The sequence below is a fragment of the Brachyistius frenatus genome, unplaced genomic scaffold, assembly GCF_029030835.1.
Source record: "Brachyistius frenatus isolate BFR_SWC_R1_liver_20210118 unplaced genomic scaffold, ASM2903083v1 Contig_150, whole genome shotgun sequence".
Taxonomy (NCBI): Eukaryota; Metazoa; Chordata; class Actinopteri; family Embiotocidae; genus Brachyistius; species Brachyistius frenatus.
The window spans coordinates 100,853-128,107 of record NW_027210749.1 but is presented as its reverse complement, the minus strand read 5'-3'; the positions used below and the strand labels follow the sequence as shown (position 1 = coordinate 128,107).

General features: G+C 42.5%; 2 protein-coding genes across 12 annotated transcripts in view; both read left to right on the top strand.

Annotated features, from left to right (window-relative positions):
- Positions 1-10,447, top strand: part of iqgap1 (IQ motif containing GTPase activating protein 1) — a 44,416-nt gene extending 33,969 nt beyond the window's left edge. For all 3 annotated transcript variants that reach the window (XM_069715966.1, XM_069715965.1, XM_069715967.1), the window contains 15 exons: positions 54-418; positions 863-1,026; positions 1,112-1,336; positions 1,816-1,956; positions 2,064-2,148; positions 3,248-3,480; positions 3,600-3,732; positions 4,311-4,413; positions 4,837-4,972; positions 5,079-5,166; positions 6,187-6,396; positions 6,497-6,663; positions 7,565-7,687; positions 7,907-8,015; positions 8,822-10,447. In XM_069715966.1, coding sequence (XP_069572067.1) covers positions 54-418; positions 863-1,026; positions 1,112-1,336; positions 1,816-1,956; positions 2,064-2,148; positions 3,248-3,480; positions 3,600-3,732; positions 4,311-4,413; positions 4,837-4,972; positions 5,079-5,166; positions 6,187-6,396; positions 6,497-6,663; positions 7,565-7,687; positions 7,907-8,015; positions 8,822-8,935 — 2,396 coding nt within the window. In that variant the 3' untranslated portion in view covers positions 8,936-10,447. The remainder of the gene's footprint in view (positions 1-53; positions 419-862; positions 1,027-1,111; positions 1,337-1,815; positions 1,957-2,063; positions 2,149-3,247; positions 3,481-3,599; positions 3,733-4,310; positions 4,414-4,836; positions 4,973-5,078; positions 5,167-6,186; positions 6,397-6,496; positions 6,664-7,564; positions 7,688-7,906; positions 8,016-8,821) is intronic.
- Positions 10,448-13,019: 2,572 nt separating this feature from the next.
- The window catches only part of crtc3 (CREB regulated transcription coactivator 3), a 30,220-nt gene continuing 15,984 nt past the window's right edge, over positions 13,020-27,255 (top strand). For 5 of the 9 annotated variants that reach the window (XM_069715976.1, XM_069715974.1, XM_069715975.1 and 2 more), the window contains exons 1-4: positions 13,035-13,375; positions 18,658-18,768; positions 21,096-21,226; positions 22,936-22,995. In XM_069715976.1, coding sequence (XP_069572077.1) covers positions 13,244-13,375; positions 18,658-18,768; positions 21,096-21,226; positions 22,936-22,995 — 434 coding nt within the window. In that variant the 5' untranslated portion in view covers positions 13,035-13,243. Of the gene's footprint in view, positions 13,376-18,657; positions 18,769-21,095; positions 21,227-22,935; positions 22,996-27,255 lie in introns of all 9 variants that reach the window. The other 4 variants (XM_069715972.1, XM_069715968.1, XM_069715971.1 and 1 more) reach the window with 2 other exon arrangements.

Below are 27,255 nucleotides of genomic sequence, written 5' to 3'. Positions count from 1 at the left end.
TCGGTGTCCCGATGTCTCGTTTTGACAAATTTCCTTCCGATCGTTCCCGACAGTCAACGCCAACGACCCTCCGATGGCGGTGGTGCGGAAGTTCGTCCACCTGCTGGACCACAGCGACCAGGACTTCCAGGAGGAGCTGGAGCTGATGCGGCTCCGCGAGGAGGTGGTCACCAACATCCGCTCCAACCAGCAGCTGGAGAACGACCTGAACCTGATGGACATCAAGATCGGCCTGCTGGTGAAGAACAAGATCACCCTGCAGGACGTGGTGTCGCACAGCAAGAAGCTTACCAAGAAGAACAAGAGCCAGCTGTCCGACATGATGATGATGAACAAGCAGCGGGGCGGCCTGAAGGCTCTCAGCAAGGAGAAGAGGCTCAAACTGGAAGCTTATCAGTACCTGTTTTACCTGTTACAGGTAAACCAGTACAGCACAGCGTCGCTCTTTGATTCAGGGGTCGACCGATCCAGCCTCAATCGTTGACTGTATATAGAAGTGTTCGTAGCGTTCAGGTCTGAAAAGTGAAGCCGATGAGGAAGTACCCTAAGCTGCAATACCAGCGAGTTCCACTAGAGGTCGGCTCCAAAAAGCCTCCGGCTCCATAGACTCCCATTCAACTTCTCTCATCAAATCCAAAGTGAATAAAATGTGTCCATCAGTTATCTCGGTGTTGTTAGCTAAAGTCACTCCTTCTTATTAGTTTTCTGGAGGTCCATCTGAAAATAATCCCTCATTCATTAGAAAAGAAGATTCAAAAAGATTGAATAATAGCCAATGATCGGTCGATCTCTACGTTGATTGCTTTATATCTGTGTTTTTAATGAAGAACAAAAATCTGAATATCCTCTTCCTTTTTTGTAGACCAACCCCACATATCTCGCCAAGCTGATCTTTCAAATGCCGCAGAATAAATCCACAAAGTTCATGGACTCTGTGATCTTCACGCTGTACAACTACGCCTCCAACCAGAGGGAGGAGTACCTGCTGCTGAAGCTCTTCAAAACCGCCCTGCAGGAGGAGATCAAGTGAGAGCTCGCCGAAATTTAAACGTAACAACGCAATTTTTTGAGATCCCGTCCGAACGTCGCCTCTCGCACGCTGCGTCCGCAGGTCGAAGGTGGACCAGATGAAGGAGATCGTCACGGGCAACCCGACCGTCATCAAGATGGTGGTGAGTTTCCACAGAGGAGCGCGGGGCCAGAACGCCCTGCGGCAGATCCTGGCTCCGGTCGTCAAGGAGATCATGGACGACAAAACGCTAAACATCAAGACCGACCCGGTGGACATCTACAAGAGCTGGGTGAACCAGATGGAGACGCAGACCGGGGAGGCCAGGTGAGCCATAATAACTTCTTTTTAAGCACCATTTTTATTATATCGTTGAAGTTAAATAATAATATTTTGGTAATATAATTCGATATTTTTACAAATTTGACAGGGAACAGTCCTGATTAATTAACAGAAAAGTCATTTAAAAAAAAAAAAAAAAAAAAAGTCAGCTAATTGGAACACTCGGACAAAACTTTAAACAAGGAAACACACAGAACACATAATCTTTTATTAAGATATCAAATCTAAAAACCCGATTCAGTCACTTAATCTTGAATTTATGGATTAATTCAACTATATCAAGTCTTTTCGCTACAATTCGGATCACACATCGTTTTGTTGTGTCCTGATTTTCTTGCCTTCTGTTATTATTGTTTTTTTTCTGACACTAGACACCAGTAGATTCCCATCAGCACTTGACGGTAACAAAAATTTTTCGGTCTCTCTTTGTTTTGTTTTTTCCTCCCCTGCGCCGTCGTCAACAGCAAGCTGCCGTACGACGTCACTCCGGAGCAGGCGATGTCCCACGAGGAGGTGAGGACGCGACTGGAGGCCTCCATCAAGAACATGAAGACCATCACCGACAAATTCCTGTCGGCTATCGTGGTCTCGGTGGATAAAATCCCGTACGTTTCCTACTCCTCCTCCTCCCCCCTCCATCATCGACTCCATCCGATGCGTGGATCGCATTTTTACAAACTGGACTGTCTGTGTTTGTGTTTTTGTCCGTCAGATACGGGATGAGGTTCATCTCCAAGGTGCTGAAGGACACCCTCCACGAGAAGTTCCCGGATTCTACGGAAGACGAGCTGCTCAAGGTTTGCGTCTGAAATTTCCAAGGTTAAAATGTCGCTCCTCTGTCTTTTTAAAGGGTCAGTTCATATACATCGCACAGAATATTTATTGATGCCCAGTTCTCACGTAACCCAGTGGTTTCAATTCATTTTGATTATTTGTATGTAAAAAGGGGCGTAGCCTTAAAACTGCAATACCACCGAGTGCCACTAGAGGTCAATTCCAAAAATCTCCAGCTCCATAGACTCCCATTCAACTTCAATCATTAAATACAAAGTCAATAAACATTTTCCACAAGTTATCTCGGTGTTGTTAGCTAAAGTCACTCCATCTTATTAGTTTTCTGGAAGTCCATCTGAAAATGATCCCATCGTTAATTAGATATTAGGGCCTCAAAAAGACCTGTTTTTGGGGAGGCGTGTCTGTTTGATTGACAGGCCTGTGTTGCTGACAGGCTGGTGGGCGGGGACGTAGTATTGGCTACGTCCTTCTCCGGAGAGATAGACACGTTGGTGTAGAAGGAAATACTGTGGTTGAACTGACCCTTTAATTCTGGCGTTTCTTCTCTTTCCCTCCTCATCTAACTGCTTTTTACTGACAACCTTCATCGTTTGTTCCACATTTCTTTCCTGTTTTGTTTTTTTCTTTCCTTTTGTGTCGCTCTTCTCTTTCCGCCTTCTCATCAACCGGCTCCAGCGTCTCTTTTCCGAGTTTCGGGTTTTCCTCCTTCTGTCTTGTCTTCTGACATCAAGGTGAGCCACGCCGCTCCTCCTCCTCCTCTTCCTCCTCCTCCTCCTCCTCCTCCGGACACTTTCGTGAGCTTTCCCGCATCTTTGCAGTCGCACTCAACAAACCGTTGACTCTCCTTATTTTACTCATGATTTATCTAAATGGTTCTAAAATAGTCTCTCAAAAATGAAAACATTTCCTTCTGAAAATTAAATTGATCACAGGCATTAGAAACATTTTAAATAATTCAAATCATAGCGATGAATGTATTTGGCTTAATATTTGCCAATTTAAAGAGCATTTATATGCTAATAAAGGGAAATAAACCCTTGAACTGACGCCACATCTTCTGATCATTTGAAGCATTTTATTTTTTATTTTTTTACGTTTCAGATCGTGGGGAACCTTTTGTATTACCGCTACATGAACCCGGCCATCGTGGCGCCCGACGCCTTCGACATCATCGAGGTGTCCGCCGGCGGTCAGCTGAGCACCGAGCAGCGCCGAAACCTGGGCTCCGTCGCCAAGATGCTGCAGCACGCCGCCTCCAACAAGATGTTCCTGGGAGACAACGCCCACTTGAACCCCATCAACGAGTACCTGAGCACCTCCTACCAGAAGTTCAGGTCCGACATCTTCACGTTGACGCCTCTTATTTCTTCTCCTCGCATTGTCTTTGTCCTTGAAGGCTCTTCTTTTTTCTTTTTTTCTTGGCTAACTTTATCCCTCCGTCTTCCAATCGCAGGCGCTTCTTCCTGGCAGCGTGCGACGTCCCCTCGCTGGAAGATAAGTTCAACGTGGATCAATACTCGGACTTGGTCACGGTCACCAAACCGGTCATCTACATCTCCATCGGTGAGATGATCAACACTCACACGGTGAGTTTGGATCACCTCCCGTTATCGTTTGGAACTTTCTTTCTATTTTTTTTTACGCTAAATATGAAGCCGGAGATATACTTGCGAGCGGTGGATCTGATTCGAGCTGAATGGAAACACAACAATACTACATCCCGCCCACCGATAGTGGAAAACTGACTGCACCACGGCCTGTCAATCAAACGGACACATCTTTTTGAATCTTCTTTTCTCATGAATGAGGGATTATTTTCAGATGGACCTCCAGAAAACTAATAAGAAGGAGTGACTTTAGCTAACAACACCGAGATAACTGATGGACACATTTTATTCACTTTGAATTTGATGAGAGAAGTTGAATGGGAGTCTATGGAGGCTTTTTTGGAGCCGACCTCTAGTGGCACTCGGTGGTATTGCAGCTCAAGGCACTTCAGCATCGGCCTCATTTTTCAGACCCGTAAGCTACGAACACTTTCATATACCGTTCACGACACATGGTTAAAAAACAAGTAGCATCTCCGGCTTCAAGTGTTTTTTGAGAGTTTTTATCTTCTACAGTTTGACTAACTAAGAGATTTGGTACTTTTTTTTCTCATTAGCTGCTGCTGGACCATCAGGACGCCATCGCTCCAGAGCACAACGACCCCATCCACGAGCTGCTCGAGGACCTGGGCGAGGTTCCCACCGTGGAGTCCCTCATTGGTGAGCGGAGGCGGAGGACGACTTTGTAGTAACAAGAAGATGAGATTTACAAAAATACAAAATCAAAGAAGCAGGATTAGATTATGGCTTTTTGTTTTGTTTTCAGAGCATTTTTTTTATTTTTTATTATTCAGTTATGCTTGTCAGTACACGCCCCCCAAAAACAGGTCTTTTTGAATCTTCTTTTCTAATGAATGAGGGATTATTTTCAGTTGCACCTCCAGAAAACTAATAAGAAGGAGTGACTTTAGCTAACAACACCGAGATAACTGATGGAACAACTGTATCGACTGAGAATTTCATGAGAAGTTGAATGGGAGTCTATGAATTTTTGAAAAAGCCTGACATTTTTAATTCCGCGTCAATGTCTTGACCTTAAATCAAGTTATTTACAGGAACTACTCTTGTGTTGTACGATCTCAGGAGAAAATCCTCTCCCCGCCGACGACCCCAACAAAGAGCTGATGGGGAAGACCGAGGTGTCGCTCACGCTCGCCAACAAATTTGACGTGCCCGGCGAGGCCAACGTCGAGATGGACGCCAAGACGCTCCTGCTCAAGTGAGTTCGTACTTGTCGACGCGACGCCGACAAACTCGAGCACTGATTGGTTTGTTTCTTTTGGTTTCTTACGTCTCTCTCTCTGTTTCTTTGTGTGTCCTTCCAGCACCAAGAGGCTCATCGTGGATGTGATCCGGTTCCAGCCCGGCGAAACGCTGACCGAGATCCTGGATTCGACCGCCAGTCCAGAACAGGTCGGTGGAAAAGAAACAGCAACTCTTTCAGTCGCAATAATTCATTGAAATTTAACCCAATATTGTAATTAATGCATTTTACTTTGTGTTGCTTGGTTTTACTTTGTGTCTACGTTGTTTATGTTTAGTTGTTGGAAAAGTCTTATTTTGTCTAAATCTTATCTTAATCTTGACTTGATCTTATTTTAAGTTTAGCTTAGCCTTAGCTTTAGCTTCAGCTTAGCTTTATCTTTATCATTATCTTACCTTCATCTTTATTTTAGCTTTATCTTAGCTTCATCTTTTATATTTATCTTTATCTTTATCTCAGCATTAGTTATATCTTATCTTTAGCTTGTCTATATCTTAATATTTGTGAGAGTTTGCAATTTTGTCTCCGCAGTAAAAGGTTCTCAACAGAAACTCCGCTGAAAGAAACACGGCACAAATTAAGCCTTTTCCAAACAAAACCTGCTTTATCAGCAAAAAAAAACCTATTTTACATAACATTCAGTACACTGCTGATGCCGTGGACCCATGGTCCAAAAAAACCAACCCTAAACAGACTGTGTTTATGTTCTGAACATTAATCATTTGAAGCAGTAATTACTGTCAACAAACCAGAATCTCATCAGAAGATTTGTACCTGCATGAAGCAATTTTTCTTTTTTACCCTGAGTGGAAAACTACTGAATCGTCTTACGACATAAAACAGGAAGTCGCTTTTCAAACCTGCCCAAAGACAAACTTTATTTTGTAAGTACTACTAAAAGTGGTGATTACTGCAGCAACTCAGTTTATGGTAAAGTATATAATAACACTACTGCTGTTTATTTACAGCAGAATGCACCAAATTAACGTATAAGAAATAATATTTATACACTGGAGCCAAACCAATTTAAAACGGACATTAAACTTTCACTTTGAAATTTTAAAGGCTGGAAAAGGTTACGTGGTCTGTCGATACAACTAAAGACTTTACGTTCAGTTCTATTCGAGCTCTTATCGTTGACGCGTGTCGGTGACCTGCTGCGTTTCCAGGAAGCGGAGTACCAGCGCGCCATGCAGCGGCGGGCCATCAGGGACGCCAAGACTCCCGAGAAGATGAAGCAGGTGAAGCCGGTGGTGGACGACAGCCTCACCCTGCAGGGCAAGAAGGACAAGATCAAGAGCAACCTGCAGAGGCTGGCGGAGCTGGGCAAGGTGCACCCGGAGAACCGCTACCAGGACCTCATCAACGACATCTCCAAGGTAAACCCGACGAAAACGGATAAACGCTCGGAGGGTCGGACGGTTGAAAGAAAACGGGTTTCCGTCAGGTGTTGAGTTTGTTTTGCGTGTCGTCTTACAGGACATCAGGAATCAGAGGCGGTATCGGCAGCGTCGGAAAGCCGAGCTGGTGAAGCTCCAGCAGACCAACACCGGCCTGAACTCCAAAACCGCTTTCTACAACGTGCAGATCGACTCGTACAACCAGTACATCAAGACCTGCATGGACAACCTGGCCAGCAAGGGCAAGTGAGTGAGCTCCGAGTCCCCGAAACCTCCCGCAGAGTCGTGTAACGGCGCTGTTTGTTCCACGTCATACCGGTATAATTCTTAATATGACGTCATACCGTTACGCAGCGAAATCGTAGGACTTACATTTATCCAGCATCAAGCACGGCCGCCTGTATTCTTCAGTTAAATAGAGTTAAATCGATGGATTCATTGTGCGGACTAAAAGGTAAATGATTCAGTTTGACACGTTACTGTAAGTGAAAATAAAAGTTCAACGAAAGCCAATAATTAGTTTATTAATGGATAAATGTCGGCGTTGAACTTCAGAAAATCAGGCCGGATCTGACTCGATCTGATTGGAAACCCGATATCGTTATTGCAAAAAATACCCAGATAAATTGTAACATTATTTTAGATCCATAATCGCCCAACTTAAATTGACCTATCTCAGATTTTATTTGTTTATTTGGCACCAATCTAGTGAAAAATTTGGATAATTGTCTTTTTATTTTGGACCTGTAATCTGGGCCTGTGTTACTCCTGGAGGGCTGAATGCTGCTGTCTGATCTGAATCAATAATTTCCTCTTCTGACTCACAAACACGTGAGTCAGAAGAGGAAATTATTCCGTGTTATCAGACCACACACACACACACACACACACACACACACACACACACACACACACACACACACACACACACACATCTGTTTCACATCGAGCTGATGATTCACCATATTCATCTAAAGAAGAAAAAGCTACTCTATATGCACCAAAGATTAAAAATATTCTTTATGTTTTCCCGCTGATTCTTTTCCAAACAGGTATTTGTGAGAATAATGCAGTCGAGGAACCTTTAAAACCTTTAATGTTGCGTTTATCTTGTATTGTACACACGTCTTTCTCTTTCTGTCCTCAGAGTGTCCAAGAAACCCGGCGACAACAAGACCAAGAAGAGCAAGCAGGTTTCCCAGAAGTACACGGCGTCCCGGCTGCAAGAGAAGGGCGTCCTGATCGCCATCGAGGACCTGCAGCCCAACCAGTGAGTGCTCGTCTTTTCTTTCAAGTTTAAGATGTAGAAAAAAATTATATTCTGGAAAAACTTGATTCAAAATGGCTGTTGTTACAAAATTAAACACAATTACAGCTTCTTTTTTTTTTTTTCATCAAAATGTGTGTATTTCATTTCATCTTGAACTTTGACCCCGCTCACTCTTTCGATCTGTTTTCACTCTTTCTTTTTGTTTTTTTCTCGTCGCAGGTTCAAGAACGCGATCTTTGAGATTTCTCCGTCGGAGTCCGTCGGCGTGTTCGAGGTGAAGGCCAAGTTCATGGGCGTTCACTTGGAGACGTTACAGTTAGAATATCAGGTATTCTTCCCGTTTCATACGACAATATCCCGTCAAGTTTTTTTAATTTTTTTATTCCCGATCCGACTCCTTTAATACGGAGTATCTTCAGGTTAATTAAAATTATTACAATCAATCCAATCTATCGAATTGAAAACTGAAATGCATGAGGAAAAATATGACCTGCTCCTTCATGTATTTTTTTTTCTTTTAACAAAATAAGTAATCAAACATAAATATCACTATAAGAAAATGTTCAAAATGACCTTAGCAACAGCTGAACTTTAACTTTCAGTCACTTTCAATAAAAATCACAATCACAGTCATCTTGGTGAACTCGTTGTATTTTATTGTTTTTTTTTTTTTTTTTAGATACCGTAAATTAATTAGCAGCATCACAGACATAACAAGTGGCTGTCGATTTTTAAGATATTAAAACAGAAAAAAAGCACGCACACGCTGTTGAATCGAAGCTGTCGGGATACAAAACGTGTGCAAACGCTATCAATTTGTTCCTGTTCACATGAAAGAAGCTGATTGGGCTGGTTTGGGTGGAGCTCAGCTATGTGAATAAATGCACTAAACACGAAGAGCTCGAAAAAGGTTGGAGACTCCTGTTTTTACACTGAGAGCAAAGAACAGAGTCACAATTTCATGTGTGGAAACATACTAGACCAAAAAAAACAAAATGATGCAATTTAAAAAAAAATAAATAAATAAATGCCTCAATCGGCTCCGCTCCAGATGTTTTGAGATCGTCTGAACGCATCCTGTTGTGAAACCGTCTGATCTTTCTGTTCTGGTTCTTTTTTCTTTTCTTTTTTCAGGATCTCCTGCAGCTGCAGTACGAAGGCGTGGCGGTGATGAAGCTGTTCGACCGCGCCACCATCAACGTCAACCTGCTCATCTTCCTGCTCAACAAGAAGTTCTACGGGAAGTAGAAGAAGAAAGAAAAAGAAAAAAGAAGGAGTGAAGGGCCAAAACACAAAAAAAAGACTCAAAACCCCCTCCGAGGGTCGCCTGAAAGCCCTGACCTGAACCCCTCCCCCACAACCCCCTGCTGTGCCTATGCAAAATTCATGTGCATTATTTTCCCCTACGTTTCACCACACGTGCTTCATTTCCTGAATGGAACTTTCCATTTGTTGGACTGTCCAAATTGTCTTGTAACTGCAGCTTAGTCACAGGTTTAAGATTTTTTTTTGTTGTTGTTGTTGTTTTTTTTGCTTTAAATATAATTATCTCGTGCATGGGCTTTGATTAATTATATATATATATATATAAAAAAAGAAAAAAAAAAAAGAATATCTATTATGTATAGATTGAGTTTTTTTTTTTTTTGTTGGTCTTTCTTAGTTGTTCGGTTCCCCGCGCTCACCTGACTGATGACGGCCCGAGAAAAACGTCGATGCGAACGCGCCGTGTACTTTTCAGCGGGGCTGTAGTACATGACGCGGCGTTTTTCCGTTACTTCCTGAGACATGATTAGAAAAAAATCTGTGCGAAAACAAAACAAAAACAATTTGCACTCTTTCTTCTTCTCCATGATGTATTTTATTTTGAAAAACACTGTAGTTGAAGTATTTTTTTTTTTGCTGGTATTTTCCATTAACTTTGTTCCGTTTTTTTGTTTTCCTCTCTTTGATCTGGACTTGGCCCCGCCCACCTTTTAAAAGCCCCACGTTAACTTTTCTTTTATTTCATAACATCCGTGAAAAGAAAGCGTGGCGTCAGATTTGGTGTTGAATTTCAAAACAAAACGCCGTGCTCATATTGAGCTGTTGAACTCCAATCGTTACGTTTTATTTAAAGGATTTAAATTCGGTGTGTGACGGGTTGACGTTACATCGCTCAGATCGGCTCTAACGTGGCCCCGGAAACCTTTTCTTTCTTTCTTTCTTTTTTTTTTATGTTCGTGACGACGCACTTGCAGCTCATCTCATCAGCTGGAAGTCGGCTGAATTCCTGGAAATGATCTCGTTGGCTTTGTTTACCTTGTTTGTCTGTTTATCTGTAAGACAGAATTGAATCTGGAGGTTTAAAGCTGGTCGGAAAAAAAAAGATTTTTTTGTTTTTTTTGTTTTTGTTTTGTCTAGTTGAAAATAACTTCAACTTTCCCTTATTTATATTTTATATGTCGTCAGTCTGCTTCATACTGTAGCTGTAAAAAACTCGAAGATGGATTCCCGGGAGTCGAGCTTTTTCTGAGGATGTGCAGTATTACAGTAACTCCAGCAGAGGGCGCCGTACACCACCCGGTGCTCACACGCAAACAGGTCTGTGTTGGCAGAATTATTTCAAGAAGCCTAAAAAAATTTAGATTCCACGCACACACTTGCAATTGAACTAGATGTTAATTTTTCATGCAGAGCGGAGGAGACGACGCTCTCCACCTCGTTCAGTCGATGAAATGTACTTGGACCTGTTTTAGAATAAAGCTCTATACCGACGCAGCGCGCTTTCTCTTCTTTTTTTTTTCCTCATCTTAGAGGCATTTTTTTCCTCATGTATGAAAATACAGTTTCAGAGAAAACTCCAGAGTATTTCCATTTTTTTTAAGGCTTGATATTTCAGCTACAGACACCAGAAGGAGACATTTAACCCACAAAAACTAGTCGGTTTATAAAATGTGACGCAATGTCATATGTTTAACTAGAAAAGAAAGTATAAAGACATTATTGACGACCAAATATAATATTTTACACAATATAAACAGCCGTTCTGCTGCATAAAAAGTACTTTTACTTTTAAAAATGGAAGAATATTTGATAATACTTGTACTGTAAAGCGGACACATGCAGCCACAACACTGCACTGGAGTACAAATTTGAAGTATTTGTTTAATTTCCAGTTTAGTGCAACTTTATACTTCTACTCCATTAAATCTCAGAGGTAAATGTTTGACTTTTTGTACAGCTCTACATTTGTCTTGACTTTTCAAATTACAGTTTTTCATACCCTTCGTGTCCAGTAAAAACCCGTATATCTCCAAAATTTGGTCATTTTTGAATTTGAATGTTTAAGATAAATAAAAGTTTTAGATTTTCCTTAATGGGCTGAGAAAAATCTACTTTTTTTTTTTAAAGCTAAATAAACTATTTTAAAACCCTCTTGGATTCACTGGAAAGTTTTCTGAGTTTACGGATTTTTTTTTTAGAGATATGCAGTTATTACAGAACAGAAACACCATATGATGATTTTATAGGATATGATGCGTCACTGTAGATTAATAGATCTACTTTATTGAGCCTGAGAGGGGAAATGATCATGTTACAGCAGCATGGGTTAAAATAGATTAAGAATCTTTTTTAAAGAGGCAAAAAAAATACAGACAGAATACAATCTTATATTTTTACGATGTATATCTCATCATAATTAAAAAATAAAATAGTGCAACTTAAGTTAGGTTTTAAATGCAAATACTTTAACTTGAAGTGGAGTAATTTCACAGTGCAGTTTTAATAGTTTTATTTAAATAAAAGAGCTGAATACTTCTTCCATTGCTGTTTATAATGTATTGAATAAGTTTTGATAGATAGATAGATAGATAGATAGATAGATAGATAGATAGATAGATAGATAGATAGATAGATAGATAGATAGATAGATAGATAGATAGACTTTATTAATCCTACACTGGATAAATCAAGTTGTCACAGCAGCATAGAAACCCAGTTTGGAATAAAATTAAAAAATAAATAAATAATAAAAAATTTAAAAAAAATTGCACACAATAAGAAAAACTTACAAATAAGTATACAATTAGTAAAATAGATTAAAAAAAAAGTTTTTTAGAAAAGCAAGAAAGAAACGAATAAATACACACACATAAACTATATACACAAAAACAAATAAATATATATTTTACTGTAGTATATTTGAGCTGATTAAATTAAAGCTCTACCCTCTTCTAAAGATGTTATCTTTTAATAATAGTGATAAATATTAATAATCCCATAGAGAGCCGGGGGGGGGGGGTGCTCTGTGTTGACTCTGTCGCCGCCCTGCTGGACGCCGCTGGTAGCGCCCTGTTTAACGAGGTTAATGTTGTTCTCGCAGTCCTGTTGAGGATAACGAGCCTCGCGGATCCGAGTTTGACGTCCCGCAGCTCCGGCAGCCAAGGACGGGTACGCTGTCTGCTTTGAGCGGCGACGAACCGAACCGAACCGAACCGAAACCCGAAGCCTCTCTCCGGTTCACCGTGCGGGGGTTTGTTTATCTCCGCGCTCGGGAGGAGGAGGGAAGAGAGAGCGAGTCGTCGCGCCGGAGTTCGCCGGAGATCTCTGCCCTGCTGCCCGCTGCGGATTAACAACAAGACCCGGGACGTCCGCAGGTGGGAGGGGAGCCGCGGATGGGGCTCCTCCGTCGGGTTGGTGGTTTGGGAATATAGTTCTCCCGGTTTGGTGCGGGGTGAAGTCCCCCCGCCGGAGACCAGCGGACACTTGTTGAAATACAACATTTTACCGAACAAAAAAAAACAACAACAAAACAAACAAAAACAACCTTTTTTTTTTCCGCCCCGCCGCCGGTTGAGCTCCGCTAACGAGATCTCAGCCCGACGGAGGCTTAACAACTCCACACACACACGGATATTTATATTGACATTAATCGGCCTTTACGACGGGTTTTTGTGTGTTTTTTTTTTTGTCGGATGTTGACTTGAGGAGGAGCGTTGAAAGTGTCCCAAAACCGTCTCGGGAGGAGGGGGGGGGATGGCGGCGCTGACAGCAGCAGCTTAGCTAACAAACGGCTATGCTGCGTGGTGCTAGCAGCGAGGCGCTAGCGGAGCTACATTCAAACAAGTGGTTCAAACAAGTCAAAATGGAAGAAGTTCCGTCGCGGCGCGAAAGTTATTAAAGTGAACTCGGGTCATACGCGAAAGGCTTTTATTGACTTCCTGCTTTTTTTTTTTTTTTTCCTACGCGTAAGAAGACAACTTTTATGAACGGAGTTTTTTTTTTTTTTTTTTTTAATTTTTTTTTTTTTAGCCGCGTTAGCTCCGAGAGCTCTCGGCTCAGCTGTGACGCTGCAGCCGAGCCAGCGTTGAGCTCCCCCCGCCCCGGTTTGGAACTATAACCGGTCAATGTGGTGGTTGTAAAAAAAATACAAAAAAAAATACAAACTCTGGATGGCTTTGCGGCAACGTTCACCGAGAGACTTTGGAAAGTAAAGACCACTTCCACTTTTTTTTTTTTTTTTTTTTTTTTTGTGTACCCGAGGAAGTTGTAGCAAAGTGCGGCCCTGCAACGATGTCCGGCTCCCCGGGCACAGGTGGCTCCAACCCCAGGAAGTTCAGCGAGAAGATCGCGCTGCACAACCAGAAGCAAGCAGAGGAGACGCGGGCCTTCGAGCAGCTCATGACGGACCTCACCGTCTCCAGGGTAAAGTGTGCTTCATTATTGGTTTTAATATCAGTTTATTGTCATGATATTGGTGGTCTTCTCTCCCCTCCTCTCCCCCCCTCGCCTCCCTCTCCCCCTTCCCCTCCACCTGCCACAGCACTCCCGGCTGCTGTCAGACAGACTTTCCACCTTGCTGGCTCAGGTTGCTGCCATTCAAACCAGTACTTCTTGTTTCTCTGCATACATTCAACCTGCAAGTGAACTTGTGTGCCATTAAAAACAAACAGCAGTTAAAATAGTGAAGCTGTCGGGAACAAAAGGAGAAAGTTTGGAGCAGATGTGACACAGCTGGGATGTTTTTAAGGTTGCAGTGATTTGCATAAACAAGTTACAACTATTACAGATATCCAAAGGAAGGCAGTGTCTTTCCTGTCGAGTTATACTGTGTAAAGGTTTGCCAAGTTTTGTTGCAATAAATTGATATCGTTGAGACCGGATACCGATTTTTGGATATCGTGATATACCGTAAATTTGGTCTTTTCCCAGGTTTTAAAGCTGCATCCCAGTAAAATTATATAATTTTTCTGCCTCCTATTTGCACCCCCCTCCCCCCAACAAGTCATTATATACACATTATCGATTATTATTCACATAAATATGATGGTGTAAATATTTTGGAAAAAACACAATGTTCTTATAGATATCTGGGTCAAAAATATTAACGATATTTGATTTTTCCCACGTGTCGGGTGTCCCTGATGTTCACCGTGTAACGAGAGAGTGAGTAGAAAAGAGTGAGAGAGTGAGACCAGCTCAATCACACACACACACACACACACACACACACACACACACACACACACACACACACATACACACATTTGGCAGAGCTTCCTTATGCATTCGTCGGCCCTCAGGTGTTCCCGTGTGACTCATGAAATATAGAGCACATTGTCCAAATGCCGAAGCAACGAGGAATCCCGACAGTCTCCTGCTTCGTGGGGTCACGTTTTATGTACCTGAAGACGGCTAAGAAATTAATTTCATGTTTTTGATATAATTGTAATTATCAACTGTGTAAAAAAAAAGAAGAAGTGTATTTCAGAAGTAGGAATGAGAGTTTTTGTCTCAAACATTTCGAAGGTTTTCACAAAAGCGTGAAAAGTTTAAAGAAAAAAAATCTCATTGAAAACGATGATTTCTGTCGTATTGGTGATATATTATTAATTATTCAATTAATTATTCAGACTTTAAAATGTCAGAATGTGCTTTGAAAAAACCATCCGAGATGACCCATTCACAGATTTCCTGTTTACACTGACGGGTAACAGAAAAAGTACCAAATCATCCCATTAAAGAAGTTGGAATATCAGAATTGTATTGAATGTTATCGATTAATCAATTAATGGACTGATTGTTTTAGTCGTATCATATCAGAAAGTGTTGTATTCACTCTACAAAGCAGGACATGTAACATAAAATAGAGATTCATCAATGTTTATACAGAAAAACAACTGTTTTGACAGTTGATTAATTATTTCAGTAATTGTTTTGAGCCATATCGGTCAAAATATAAAGTATAAATACAAAAGTTTTTGCTGCCTTTGGTTTGTTATAAATCATTGTGAATTTAATATCTTTGGGTTTTGGGCTCTTTGTCCAACAAATATCATATTTATAGATCTTACTTGAGGCTTTGGGTACATGTGATGGACAAAATTAAATGCTAATAAATAGCTTCGGTTGCAGCTCTAAAATGAACATACTCCGATGTCAGAGTGTCACGACACACAATGAGGATTAATAAAGAACGGGAGTGGAGACTGATATTTACTCGTAAGCGGAGATTAATATTGATATCGAAATCTCTTAACGGCTCCTAATCGTACTAATCTCAGGCCGGATTGGAAGTTCGTCGGAGCGGTTTCCGTTTAAACCCTTAAAACACATTTTGATTACTTGGTGTATTTCCAGATATTGTTTGAGCCGGATGATTGGAAAAACCTTTAAAAAGCCGATTTGTGTTTGTGTGGATTGTAATCTATGTGTCGTCCGTCTTCCCCCCTCTTCCCCCGTCTTTGCCATGGTTTCAGTTCAAAATGCTCTTTTAATGGAAGTATGTCTTCATTTTGTTTTCCCCTCCAAGTCCAGAAAATGTCAAACCTACACAGTACACATTCCTGGTAATAAAAATAGTGTCTCTCTGGGTTAATTATAAAAGGGCCCTCTTTTTTTTTTTTTTTAATGCATTATTCCATACCATTGATTCACAATGTGCTCTTTCTGTGCGAAGGGAGTGTCCTGAATGCGGAGTCGCGGAGGATGTGTTTTTAAAAAAAAAAAAATTTTTATGGCGACGCTGAATGAAAAAGTTGTCCACAAAGTATATGAACTGTCGGTGACCCCGGCGAGACAGAAAACGCTCCATCAGTGAGGCTGAAGGGCACGCTGGCAACAAACGGCTGCAATTAGAGGTAGCTGCTTCCAATGGGTTTTACACCAGCGACCAAAGGGCCCCCCGAGGGGCCTCCGGAGAACCGCACATTGTACCCGAGTGCACGAACTCTGGAGGGATTATGCATCCTTGTGAGGGATGAATGCTTGCATGCTGGATGTTGCGTAATATCCAACAGTTGAGCAAGAGGTTTAAGTAAGGATTTGTTATTATTATTATTTTCATGTCTTTATCATATGTCCTACATTATTATCAACCGGGAAATCTTGCGGTCGCAATAATTTAACGCAAATTCAAGCAAACTTGCGGTTTCTTTTTAAATTCCCGCAAGTGAACAAATCATATCACTGGAATATAAACTGACACTGACGAGTACAAATTGTAACAAGTCTTCATCCCAAAGGTGTTGAGAGTGCACTGACGAAATTTCAAGTCCGTCCGACAAAAATCTGTAGGAGTTCGTTAAAGTACAACACGTGCGAATCGCCAAAAATGACGACTAAATTCAAAATGGCGGACTTCCTGTTGCGTTGAGGTGCAAGAGACTTTTTTTGTACATCTAGGTGTGTGATACACATGTCCACCGAATTTCGTGCACGTAGGTAAATATAGCCGCCGGGGCATCAGTTTAGGGAGCGCCAGCGAGCCATTTGGCCACACCCACTTGGGAAACCACTAAAATACGTAATTCTTCGCCGGGACTGACCTGAGGACCAACTTTCATGAGTTTTTGAGTATGTTAAAACTGCCAAAAAGGCAATTTATTTAGTACGAAAAAGCAGAATAATAATTCCTTGAAAACCAATAAGGCTTTCGGACCATTCGGTGCTCAGGCCATTCGGTGCTCGGGCCCTAATAATAAAAATGAACAAAGAACTGTCCGCGGTGGCGCTGAGCAGAAAAACGGGGACGTAATGACACGACTTTAAAAGATAGAACCAGTCACACATCATTAACAATTAAATGTGACATTTCTGTTGTTGTTTTTCATCCTGCTGTTTTTATGAATACGGACGAATGGAAACGTTTCTAGCAATTATGCAATAATATGAATGCAGTCGGCTCACATAATTGCAATCAGGCGCTTTATGTAACAATTGTGTCGGGCTCAGTTCTCACCAGGACTATCGATGGTGGAGAGAAGAGGAGGTTTCCCTCAGTAGGCTTGTTTTTTTTTGTTGTGTTATTTTTGCTTCTTTCAGGTTCAGCCGTGACCGCAGGCGTGTTTCCAGGTCTTCTCGTCTGTCTTCACGTACAATGATGTCTGTGCACAATATCTCGGGAACACTTGGAGGGAATTTTTATTGTAATTCGGGCACAAAAGGGACTGAAGGAGGAACTGAGTGTGTTTTGGTGTTCGAAGGGTCACTGTGGACTCACCAAATATGTTTCAAGGTCTCAGACGCTAAATTATGACAAAATATCACACGGATGCGTGAAACGGATAAGACGATGAAGTAATGACGACTTTATATGAGGGGGGGGGTGGATCTGACTTGATCTGACTTAATCTGTTTGCAGACCCCGGCGATACTACGCCCCGCCCACCGATAGCTGTAATCTGACTGCACCACAGACCTGTCAATCAAACAGGCACGCCCATAAAAACAGTTCTTTTCTAATCTTATTTTTCCAATTTAATGAGTGATTATTTTCCAAACTAATAAGAATGAGCGACTTTAGCAAACACCGAGCATAACTCGTGGGGAAATTTTATTGAGTAGTTGAATGGGAGTCTATGGAAACAGGAGGCTTCTTCTTTCTTTTTTTTAGCCAGCCTCTAGTGGCACTCGGTGGTATTGCAGCTTGAGGCGCTTCCCGCATCGGGCTCATTTTTCCGAGCCGAAATCTACGAACACTTTTATGTACAGTTTTATGTCGGGCTGAAGATGTTTGTGAAGCATCTACCTTTTTACAGCTTGTAGCTTTTTATATACATTTTTTTTTTTTTTTTTTTTTTTTGGCGCAACATCCATATTTGAAGCTTTATCTACTGTTTTTAGCTTTATTGGCCAAAACGTGAAAACATTAGAATTCTGTTTTTTTTAAGTCTTCACTATATACAGTGTATGATATAAGTGCAAAGCCACGGATAAGGCAGCGATTCCTAGTTTTTTGTTGTAACTATTGTGACTTTATTTCGATTCAATCTAACCAGCCAGAGAAAAGTGTCTGCAAAACAAGGTAAACGCGCCGTCTAAATAATGAACAGAATGCAGCTCCTAGTTTTTAGTCACGTTTTAGTCGCTTATTATTATTTTAACTCTCTTTGACAGATCTCTGTCTGCTCTTTGTGAATCTACTAATAACATCAACTAAGGTCAGTCTTTGAGATTCAAATTGTGCCCTTTCGGCAGTCGAAGGAAAATGTGCCCTCTTTATTGGCCTGGTTGTGGTTCTGTGTAACTCACCTGGACGCAACAAGCTGCCCTCTGTTTTCCGAGACGAGATCGTCGGCTTTGCAAGTCGAGCGTGGCCATTTTTCCTCGAGTGTGTTCTTGAGACTCGCGTTGGTTAAATTGCAAATAATGCTGCCTTTCGTTCAAGATAATCAATTTTAATTGTATTTGTGATGAATTCTTTTTTTTGGCATTTTATCACGTATGAATAGGGGCGGGGTCAAAGATTCATACAATGTGGCGATAGGGATGATGAATATCTTCTCAAATGTGAAACGTGACTTAAATGACAAAGTGTTTAAAGAAGAATGAACATTTTAAATCTTCAAATCCACAGTTTTCCTTCAAATCCCTGGAAGAGGCACTGACATTTGTGAGGTTTTCGAGGAAGGAAAGGAACCAGAATTCATAATCTCTCTTGACACTTGTTTTGTCTGTTTTTTTTAATTTTGTTTTGAACCCGACAGGTGCAGTTTCAGAAGATCCAGCAGCTTCGTCTGTCTCAGTCCCGGGCTCAGTACTACGGAGGCTCGCTGCCCAACGTCAATCAGATTGGCAACGCCAGCAATGAATTTCAGGTGAGGGAGCTCATCGCACCCACGCAAAGCACAACAATTCAAATGTACTGACACCTCTCTCTCAAGACAGAAAGAAAATATGAAATATCACGGATTTCATAATACTTGATTTGCAATTCATTCCCACAGAATACAATTTTTGTTTACACCATAATGGGAAAAAAAAAAGAAAGAAAGATATAACAACAAGTAGCTCCAAACCCAGAGATCTGATTGATCAACTGAACATTTGGAACAAATCATCATGACATCACACCCTGATCATCACCAGTAAATATCACTCCACTTCCTCAAAGGGAATATAGAATTGGAATTGAATTCCATATAATATGTAACATAATGTAGTTTCTACTTGTTATAGGTCTATTAAATGACCCATCGGTATATTTTTTTTCATCAGATATCTTAGTTCCAACCAGACTGAGCTAGCTGAGCAGTTTAGTGTTTCTATCTGCTGCATTTATTCAGTTTGAGAAACCGTCTCTAGAAAAGCAAATAAAACGGACTGGATCTCGTCTCTGTTGCTAGGGGCGTTGCTAAGGGGTCGGCCTACTTCCTGGAGTCGTAAACATTGCATACGTTGCATTCGCTTCTACTGACCCGACCGATTGCTTTCCAGTTGTTGGTCATAAACCCCCGATGTGTTGCCATGGAAACGGAGATCCCTCCAGAGATACATGTTTTCTTTGGGTCAATTTTCCATTAAATATCATTGGTTTCTGTTTTGTTTTTTTGGTATGTGTGTATATTTAACAACTTTTTTGGGGGAATTGGAGTTATTATATAATTCCACATCTAATTTGTTCTTTCTTTTTTTTTTTGCACTGACCGTGTGGTTCACCCTGTAATTCCCGCTCGTATAGAAATCAACGCTCTCGCATGCATTTAATTGAATCGGCGCTGACAAACGATTATCATCCGGTGGGATCTGGAAGCCCCTTTTCTTCCCGGGGTTTCGTCGTGGTTTTGGTTCCCCAGAGGAGGCGGTGAGAGTTCGGCCTTCTCCCTCAGCGGAGGGTTTCTGGTTTCTGGTTTCTGGATCACGGCGTTGCGATGACTGCTCCGTCTCAAAGGGTTATTCTTTTCCCCGTGTAACAAGGCCACCTTCACCTGGACTTTATTCTGGTGTGCCGCTCCCCTCGGAGGGCCGACGCAGATACAGGAGCCACAGAGGAGCCATGTTTCAGTCGCACAGTTTCAACCGCCGCACCGAGCAGAGCCCAGAAATCACCGCGCTGATATTTTATTCCATCTTTTTTTTTTTTTTTTCAGTCTAGCAGAAGCTCTAAATTATTTAACGCTCTCTCAGGAGATGCTTGTTTGCACTTCTGAAGGTCCGTTGCTCTGCATCGCTGTTAAACTGCCGGTCGGACGCGATCGTCCTTGAAAAAAAAAAAAAGACCTTGAATTTGGTAGATTGAGATCTCAAGGTGAAGCGGGAGTTTTAAAGACAAACATCCATGGGTTTTTTTTTTGGGTTGACTTCAAACATCTTTTTTTTTGGGGGGGGGGGGGGGGGGTTATAGTCCGTTCTGACTGAATTCACTGCAGCACCAGAACCTCCTCAGGCTCTGTTCAGACTGACAGGAGTACTGTGAGAATAAAAAAATAAAAAGCCGCCTCCTCATGTATTTGAACAGCTCTGCAGCTGCTGATGCAGAAGACTTCATCAAAAATACAAAATAAAGACAGACAGAGAGAGACAGAGACAGAGAGAGACAGAGAGAGAGAGAGAGAGAGAGAGAGAGAGAGAGAAATGGGTCTGTCGAGCAAAAAAAAAAAAAAAAAACTTGAACAGGACTCAACTTTTGTCGCAACACGTCCGGACCTCCTCGGACCCAAGAGCACATTCCTGCGAGATGACTTCACATTATCAGCTAGTTTACTGCACAATCGTCACGGCAACGGACACAAAAATGCGTTGCTATAACTCCCTGAAGTGTTTGTGGCGTCTGATGAGCTTTTTCCCAAATTGTATTTCACCATCTTATTGCCACCTGCAGCCCTTTAAATTGTTTTATTGCAGTTATGTTTTTTATTTTTTATTTGTTTTTTTATTGGAGCTGTAATACACACGATGCTCTACGACATGCTGTTAAATCACAAGTTTGAAAGAGATCCCTTAATGATGATTTGTTGTTGTCATGACGATTTGTTCCAAATGTTCAGCCGACCAATCAGATCGCAGAGAAACAAAGAAACTGGGTTGTACTTGTTCAACAATAACAGTGTACTTAATTGTACTTTTATTACATTCAATTCACATAAGCACACTTTGATAACTAGCTAATCCATGTGGCCCCGCCCCTTTCTCCGTCTCCCCCCAGGGCGGTTTCCCCTCCGGGTTGGACTCGGTCCGAGGGACCCGCCACCACGGGCTCGTCGAGAGGGTCCACAGGGACCGCAACCGCATCAACTCCCCCCACCGCCGACCCATCGACAAGCACGGACGGCAGATATCCTTTTTTTTTTTTTTTTTGTCTTTTCCCTCTGTGTGACGCCGGTGGCGTCGTCACGGTGATGCGGAAGGTGGGCGTCCAGGCTTCCAGGTGGTCGCTCATCTTTCCTTGTTTTTCTGACGTGTGGTTTGTGTTTGTGTTTGTGGCGGCGTTTTTTTTAGTTTTCTTTCACATGTGACGACACTTCCCAGCGGAGGCCGCCGACACCGACCGCAGCACAAATTAGTCAGTATGCTAATTTGAAAGATGACGCTTTACTTTACGCCTCGTGGACATTTGACAGCAGGAGAGTCATACTATGAGTGCACATTGAGGTCGTGTGTGTGTGTGTGTGTGTGTGTGTGTGTGTGTGTGTGTGTGTGTGTGTGTGTGTGTGTGTGTGTGTGTGTGTGTGTGAGAGAGAGAGAGAGAGAGAGAGAGATTTATTTTTGTTATGAAGCTGCGAGTATCAATTTAAGTTTTTGTTTTTTTTTACTTTTTCTGTAATTTGAAGTTACCATTCAGGGTTGAATGTGCAGATATTTTATTTGTATTTAATTTTTTTTATTTTAAATACATATATGTTGATTTGGCAGCGAGTCAGATATGGTTTTACATTATTTTTTGTTTTTTTTTGAAGATTGCGATGTAATTAGCGAAGTTTTAAGTGGTGTGAGACATGGATTCACACGCCGGATCAGAACGGATGCATAAAATCTTTGTCGAGGAAAAAACAAAATCCGAAATCCGTTCCCCTTTTCATTGACCGTCCAACGATGTTTTCTTGTTTCTTTCTCAGTTTTTTTGTGTGATTATTTTTCCTCAGTAAAGTCAAGTTTTGTCCTGATCATAACAAAAAGATTGAAGGACGGTTTTACACATTTGCACTCAGTCCATCTTAAATGAGCTCGGACCCACAGAAAGTACTCAGACTATGATTTTCAGTAAATGTTCCTGAGCCCATGCAGTGATTTCCTAAGATTGATTTTCCAGCCTCGTCCGTAGCGTAAAGATATTTCTCCGTATTGTCTCTGGCCGGTTCTATAGCCACCGTGGTTGTTAAAAAGTTGTGTTAATCCAGTTTGACAGGATTGTGGCAGGTTTGTGTTTGTGTGTTTTTACAAGGAGGGCTTAACCCCCGTGTTTTTAGTGCGAGAGGTGATGAGTGACAACGGTCTCTGTAAATCTGCCTCGCTGCTGATAACAGTCCATAATAGTCTAAGGCCTTTCGGCGGAGGCTTCGTGGAACAGTGAGCGGCCTTGAGTGGCTTCTGCTTCCTTTTTTCTTTTTTTTTAACACCCGGTCTTAAAAGCAGCTGCCTTTTAAAGTGCCGGAGCTTGGGCAGAAGAACCCCCCCCCCCCCTCCCTCCTGCGCCCCCCTCGGCCGAAGTCCCACCCTTCTCACATTCGGCAGTAAATCAAATAATGCTGTCGTTGTTTCATGAAATATTTGAGCTCTATTGTTCGCACTTGTCTTTTACTGCAACGGGGACTTTTTCTTTAAACATGTTAAAACCTTTTTCTTTCCTTTTTTTTTATTTCTATGCAGTGAATTTGTGCTTAAACATGGAGGTAGAACACGTCCTCGTCCCCCCTTTTTTTTTTTTTTTTTTTTTTTTTATCAAACATCGGCGTCAGAAGTCGCTTTTATGTTTAGAGTTTTATGTCATTGTCTTTCATATATTTCTGTGCTGTGTTTTTAATTTCCTTGACGAAAACCCGCCACATGGAGAGCTCTCCGTACGGAGCGGTGTACCTTTCCCCGCCGCCCGACAACAACTGGAGGAGGTGAGTAACCGCATCGGTTGAGCCGTTAACGTTTGTTGTCTTCTTCTGCTTCCTCCTCCCGACTACACTATTATTTTACAACAGGAACTGTTTCCTGTCTCTGGAAACATTTCCTGTTTTGAAGCCTCTCCTGTGCCACGCTAGTATTGTCTTTTTCAGCCAATCTCGATCAAACGCAAATTTAAGAAGTGGGAATCATCTGCGGATGTCCGAGTGAAGGAGCGCGGGGCAGCGTGATTAGGGGGCGTGGTGGGTGGGGTGGGGTGGTGTGGTGGTGGTGGTGGTGGTGGTGGGGGGGGGGGGGCGGTTTGGCCTCGATTGTCGGCCTCGATTGTGCCCGCACAAATTGTTTGGAGTGTGTGACTGCTGTGTTCGCCCCGGGAAGGGCTGCCTCTTAAACTGAAGACGTTTGACAGGTAGCCTTTTCTTTCGTTTTTTTTAAAGGTCATGCCCGTCAGCAGTCGTCCTACTGTTCAAGGGGGGTTTTATTTTGTCGCTGCCCCCACCCACGACCCCCTCCAATTTAGTTGCAATTCAATCTCAGTGTCTAGCAGGAAAAACGACGGCCTTGATTTGCACCACAAGATTTCTTCCTCCTTGCAGCTGTGATCGTTGCCTCCGCTGAGCAGTCAGTGTATTTGGCAGACAGCTTCTTTCTTTTTTTTTTTCTCTCAGTGTTTACGAGGGAGTGAATTATGGGCCTGTGATAAAAAAAAAAAAAAAGAAGCTGAGCCAAGCTCCTCCCACCACTCACTTTCCTTTCAGTCTCTGTCTTTGCACTTGTGTTTTGTGTTCTGCCTTGGCGGGCCACCAGTCCCATCGTCCTCTTCCACCAACGAGCCCCCCCCCCTCTCGTCATTGTTGACGACACAAAAAACACGTCCTCGCAGGGCCGCCAGACATCGGTGGGTGTGTCCGGCGGAGAGAGAGCCACGTGGCACCGAGGCAGCGACTGCTTTTAGATCAAGATTACATTTCCCGATCAGTTCCTCCTGGATTTTTTTCTTTTGTGATTGTTGCAAACAAAACATTTTTTAAATTTTGCAGCAGATCTTCCTCAAAAAGTTTTTATTGCGGGAATTAGTCGAGAAAGAACCTTTTTTTTTTTTTTGAAGTACTACCTGGTAAAGGAATAAAAGTGTAATCGGTAAACAGTTGTTGTTTTTTGTGATTGCAGCTTTTTAGTCGGAGAAAAGTCATGAAATGTGAGTGTTTGTTGGAACCCTGTTGAATGAAACTGCAAACAGGTTCTCCCTCCTCCGATTCACTGCGCTCGTCTCCTCTGTGATCGGCTCCGTCGGCTCGCCAAATCTGGCCTCCTGCTCCGACTTGCAGCAGATTGTCGTCACAGTGTGCAACGGGGATAAACTCCCCCCTCCCTACCCCCGCCCCCTCAGGAGTGGATTTTGGCCCAAATTCACCAGTCACAGGCAGAGATATGGTTTTGGCCTGAACCGATGTTGGTTTGACAACTTGGAGAACACAAAGAAAAAAACAATCTGCCAAATGTTCATGCGTCTACTAACAATCAGAGGATTTTTACTTTAGTTGAGTTATTTGTGGGAGATTTCTGCACCGTGATGAAAAGAATCGGACCAGTTAACCACGTCAAGGTGCACGTTACACAAGAAGTGTTTGTAGAAAAGCTTTTCTTAATTGCACGCGTAGCTCGAGTCCGCCTTCTCCGAACAGAAAAGAAACCGTGAAGTCAAGACGAGACTGACGAGCGGCACGGTTCAGGAAAGCAATTTAAAACTCGTGACGTGAACGCTCACCTCAAAATTCAACCGCTCTACTTCCTCAAATCAACTTTCTTTACGATGTAGTTTATGGATTAACACGTGACGAAAGCTTCCAGGTTGATAATCGATGGACCCATGAAGTCAAATATCTCGTCTCTGCGGTTTGCAAGAAGCTGATAAGCTGGTTTGGGTGGAGCTCAGCTCAGCTAGTTGTCAAAGTATCTGGAGACCCCTCATCTAAGATCTACAGGAGACAGTTGGACGACTTATCAAGAGTCATACTGAAGACAGACGGCTCCAGTTTTCACCACTCAGCGTTTGTGTGTGTTTTTTTTTTTTTAAACGGACGTTTCCAATGTGCAATCTGGTAATTTCATAAATTAGGTTATGATTAATGTCATTACAACAGCAGCGTTGTGCAAGAGTGGCCTGTTTGCTGTCTATGTGGACGGTGGAGCAGGATTATTATTATTATTTTTTTTAATTTTCACAATCTGTTTTGTTTTCAAGTGGAACTTTAAATAAAGACGTAGCACACTGTTGGAAAGGAGGGCTGGGGGGGGGGGGGTCTGTTCCTTCTGTTGCTCCCGTCTTAATATGCTGAACACATTTAAAACCGCGTCGGTTAAAGTTAACGAGCGTCCTTGGGCTCTTGCGTCGCTGCTCTGGAGAAGGAGATTCTCGTCAGTCTCGGGGGAGGAGGGGGGAGTCGGGGTGGAGGGGGGGAGGGTGCAGGAGAGCAGGGCGGTGAAGTGTTTACAACTCCAGCTACATCTGCACTGCATTATCGCTAGTCAGTTGTGGAGAAGAGCCGCAGAGCTCCTTTAACTGTTTCGCGGCAGCGGTGCGACGCTTTCTGCTGACGCAGCACGAGACATCTGTTGAAGTCTGTTCGGACCAACTTAAGCAGAAGAAAAGGGGAACATGAGGGAAAAAATGTGCAGCTTTAAAATATGTGTCCAAAAGTCTCAGGCACTTGAGCTCTTTAGCATTTTTTTTTTTTTTTTAAATCGTTTCGTACCAATACGCAGCGACAGAGATGCTGCGACCTCAGGAAGTGTCTGAAGCTGCAATACCACAGAGTGCCACTAGAGGTCGGCTCCATAGACTCCCATTCAACTAGTCAATAAAATTTCTCCACGAGTTATCTTTTTTTTTTTTTTTTTGTTTTTTTGCTAAAGTCACTCCTTCTTATTAGTTTTGAAAGTAATAAATCTTTAATTAGAAAATGAGCATGAAATAAATAAGTCGTATTTTCGTCCAAATATGGTCACTTCCTGCTCCAAAACCGCTCCGAACTAGCAAAGATGGCGCAGGGACAAAAAAATCTGAAAGAACTAATTATTGAGTCGGTCTGAATGGACATAATGGAGACACTCGGCACATAAAAACACAGATACGGACGGCTACATCTGCATGTATTACAGCGACACACGTCAAGCTTATTCCAGCCTCCTGCTGTATTTCAGTGTTTAAAAGGCAGCGAGGCCGGTGCTTAACGGCTCGACAGGAAACGGAGTTCACAGGAACTTTTAACCGCTCCGGCCAACATGTTAGGGGGAACAAACAACAAAAAAAGGAGTGATTTCCCAACTTTAATCCCTCCATCGTGATTTGGATCATTTTTTAAATTGAATATATCCAGCATCGTTCCTCTAGAGGTCACGGACGGTGTCATGTTCGGACACAAGAGAAGCTCTTCGAGGGGGCGGATCGGTTCCTGAAAGACGGTCCCGGAGGTATCGGACCTCGGCGTCCCTCCGGAGACCATCTTGCATTCAGGGGTCAGAGCCTCCATCCCGAGTCCCACGCCCTCCCTCCCCCCGCCTCTTTCCCCCTCCCGCCCCCCCTCCCCGTCTCTCTCGCTCTCCTCCATTCAGCCATCTTTGGCCTGCCGTTCCCGTACCGAGCATCTCTCTCTCCCGGGATGAAATCTCAGACCGAGGCTCCCCGGAGACGGCCGACCGCTAGAAAAGAGAAGGTTTTTCCACTGCTGTGTTTTTCTGGGAGGTTGTTGTTGTCTGGAGGGGCTTTTTGATTTTTTTTATCCTCCATCTAGGTGGTCTGATTTGCTGCTTTCATATATATATTTTCATATATATTACGACTGCTCTCGGCCCAGAATCTTTTTTTTTTTTACTCTTTCAAATCAACACGTCAGCGCGTGAAATATTTGTGTTTTGACGGGTGGAGCGCCACGCAACTCATCTGCATTCCTCAGGTCATGCATCTAAATATAAGTTACAGGCGATACACCCTTCAATCACAAAGCGTTGCTTCACCAGGTAACGACACACACACACACACACACACACACACACACACACACACACACACACACACACACACACACACACACACACACACACACACACACACACACACACACACACACACACACACACACACACACACACACACACACACACACACACACCCCGAGGTCAGGGAGTTTCAGGAAGTTTACCACCAGAGGTTGGCTCCAAAAAAAGTAACTTCTGAAAAATTAAGTAGAAGT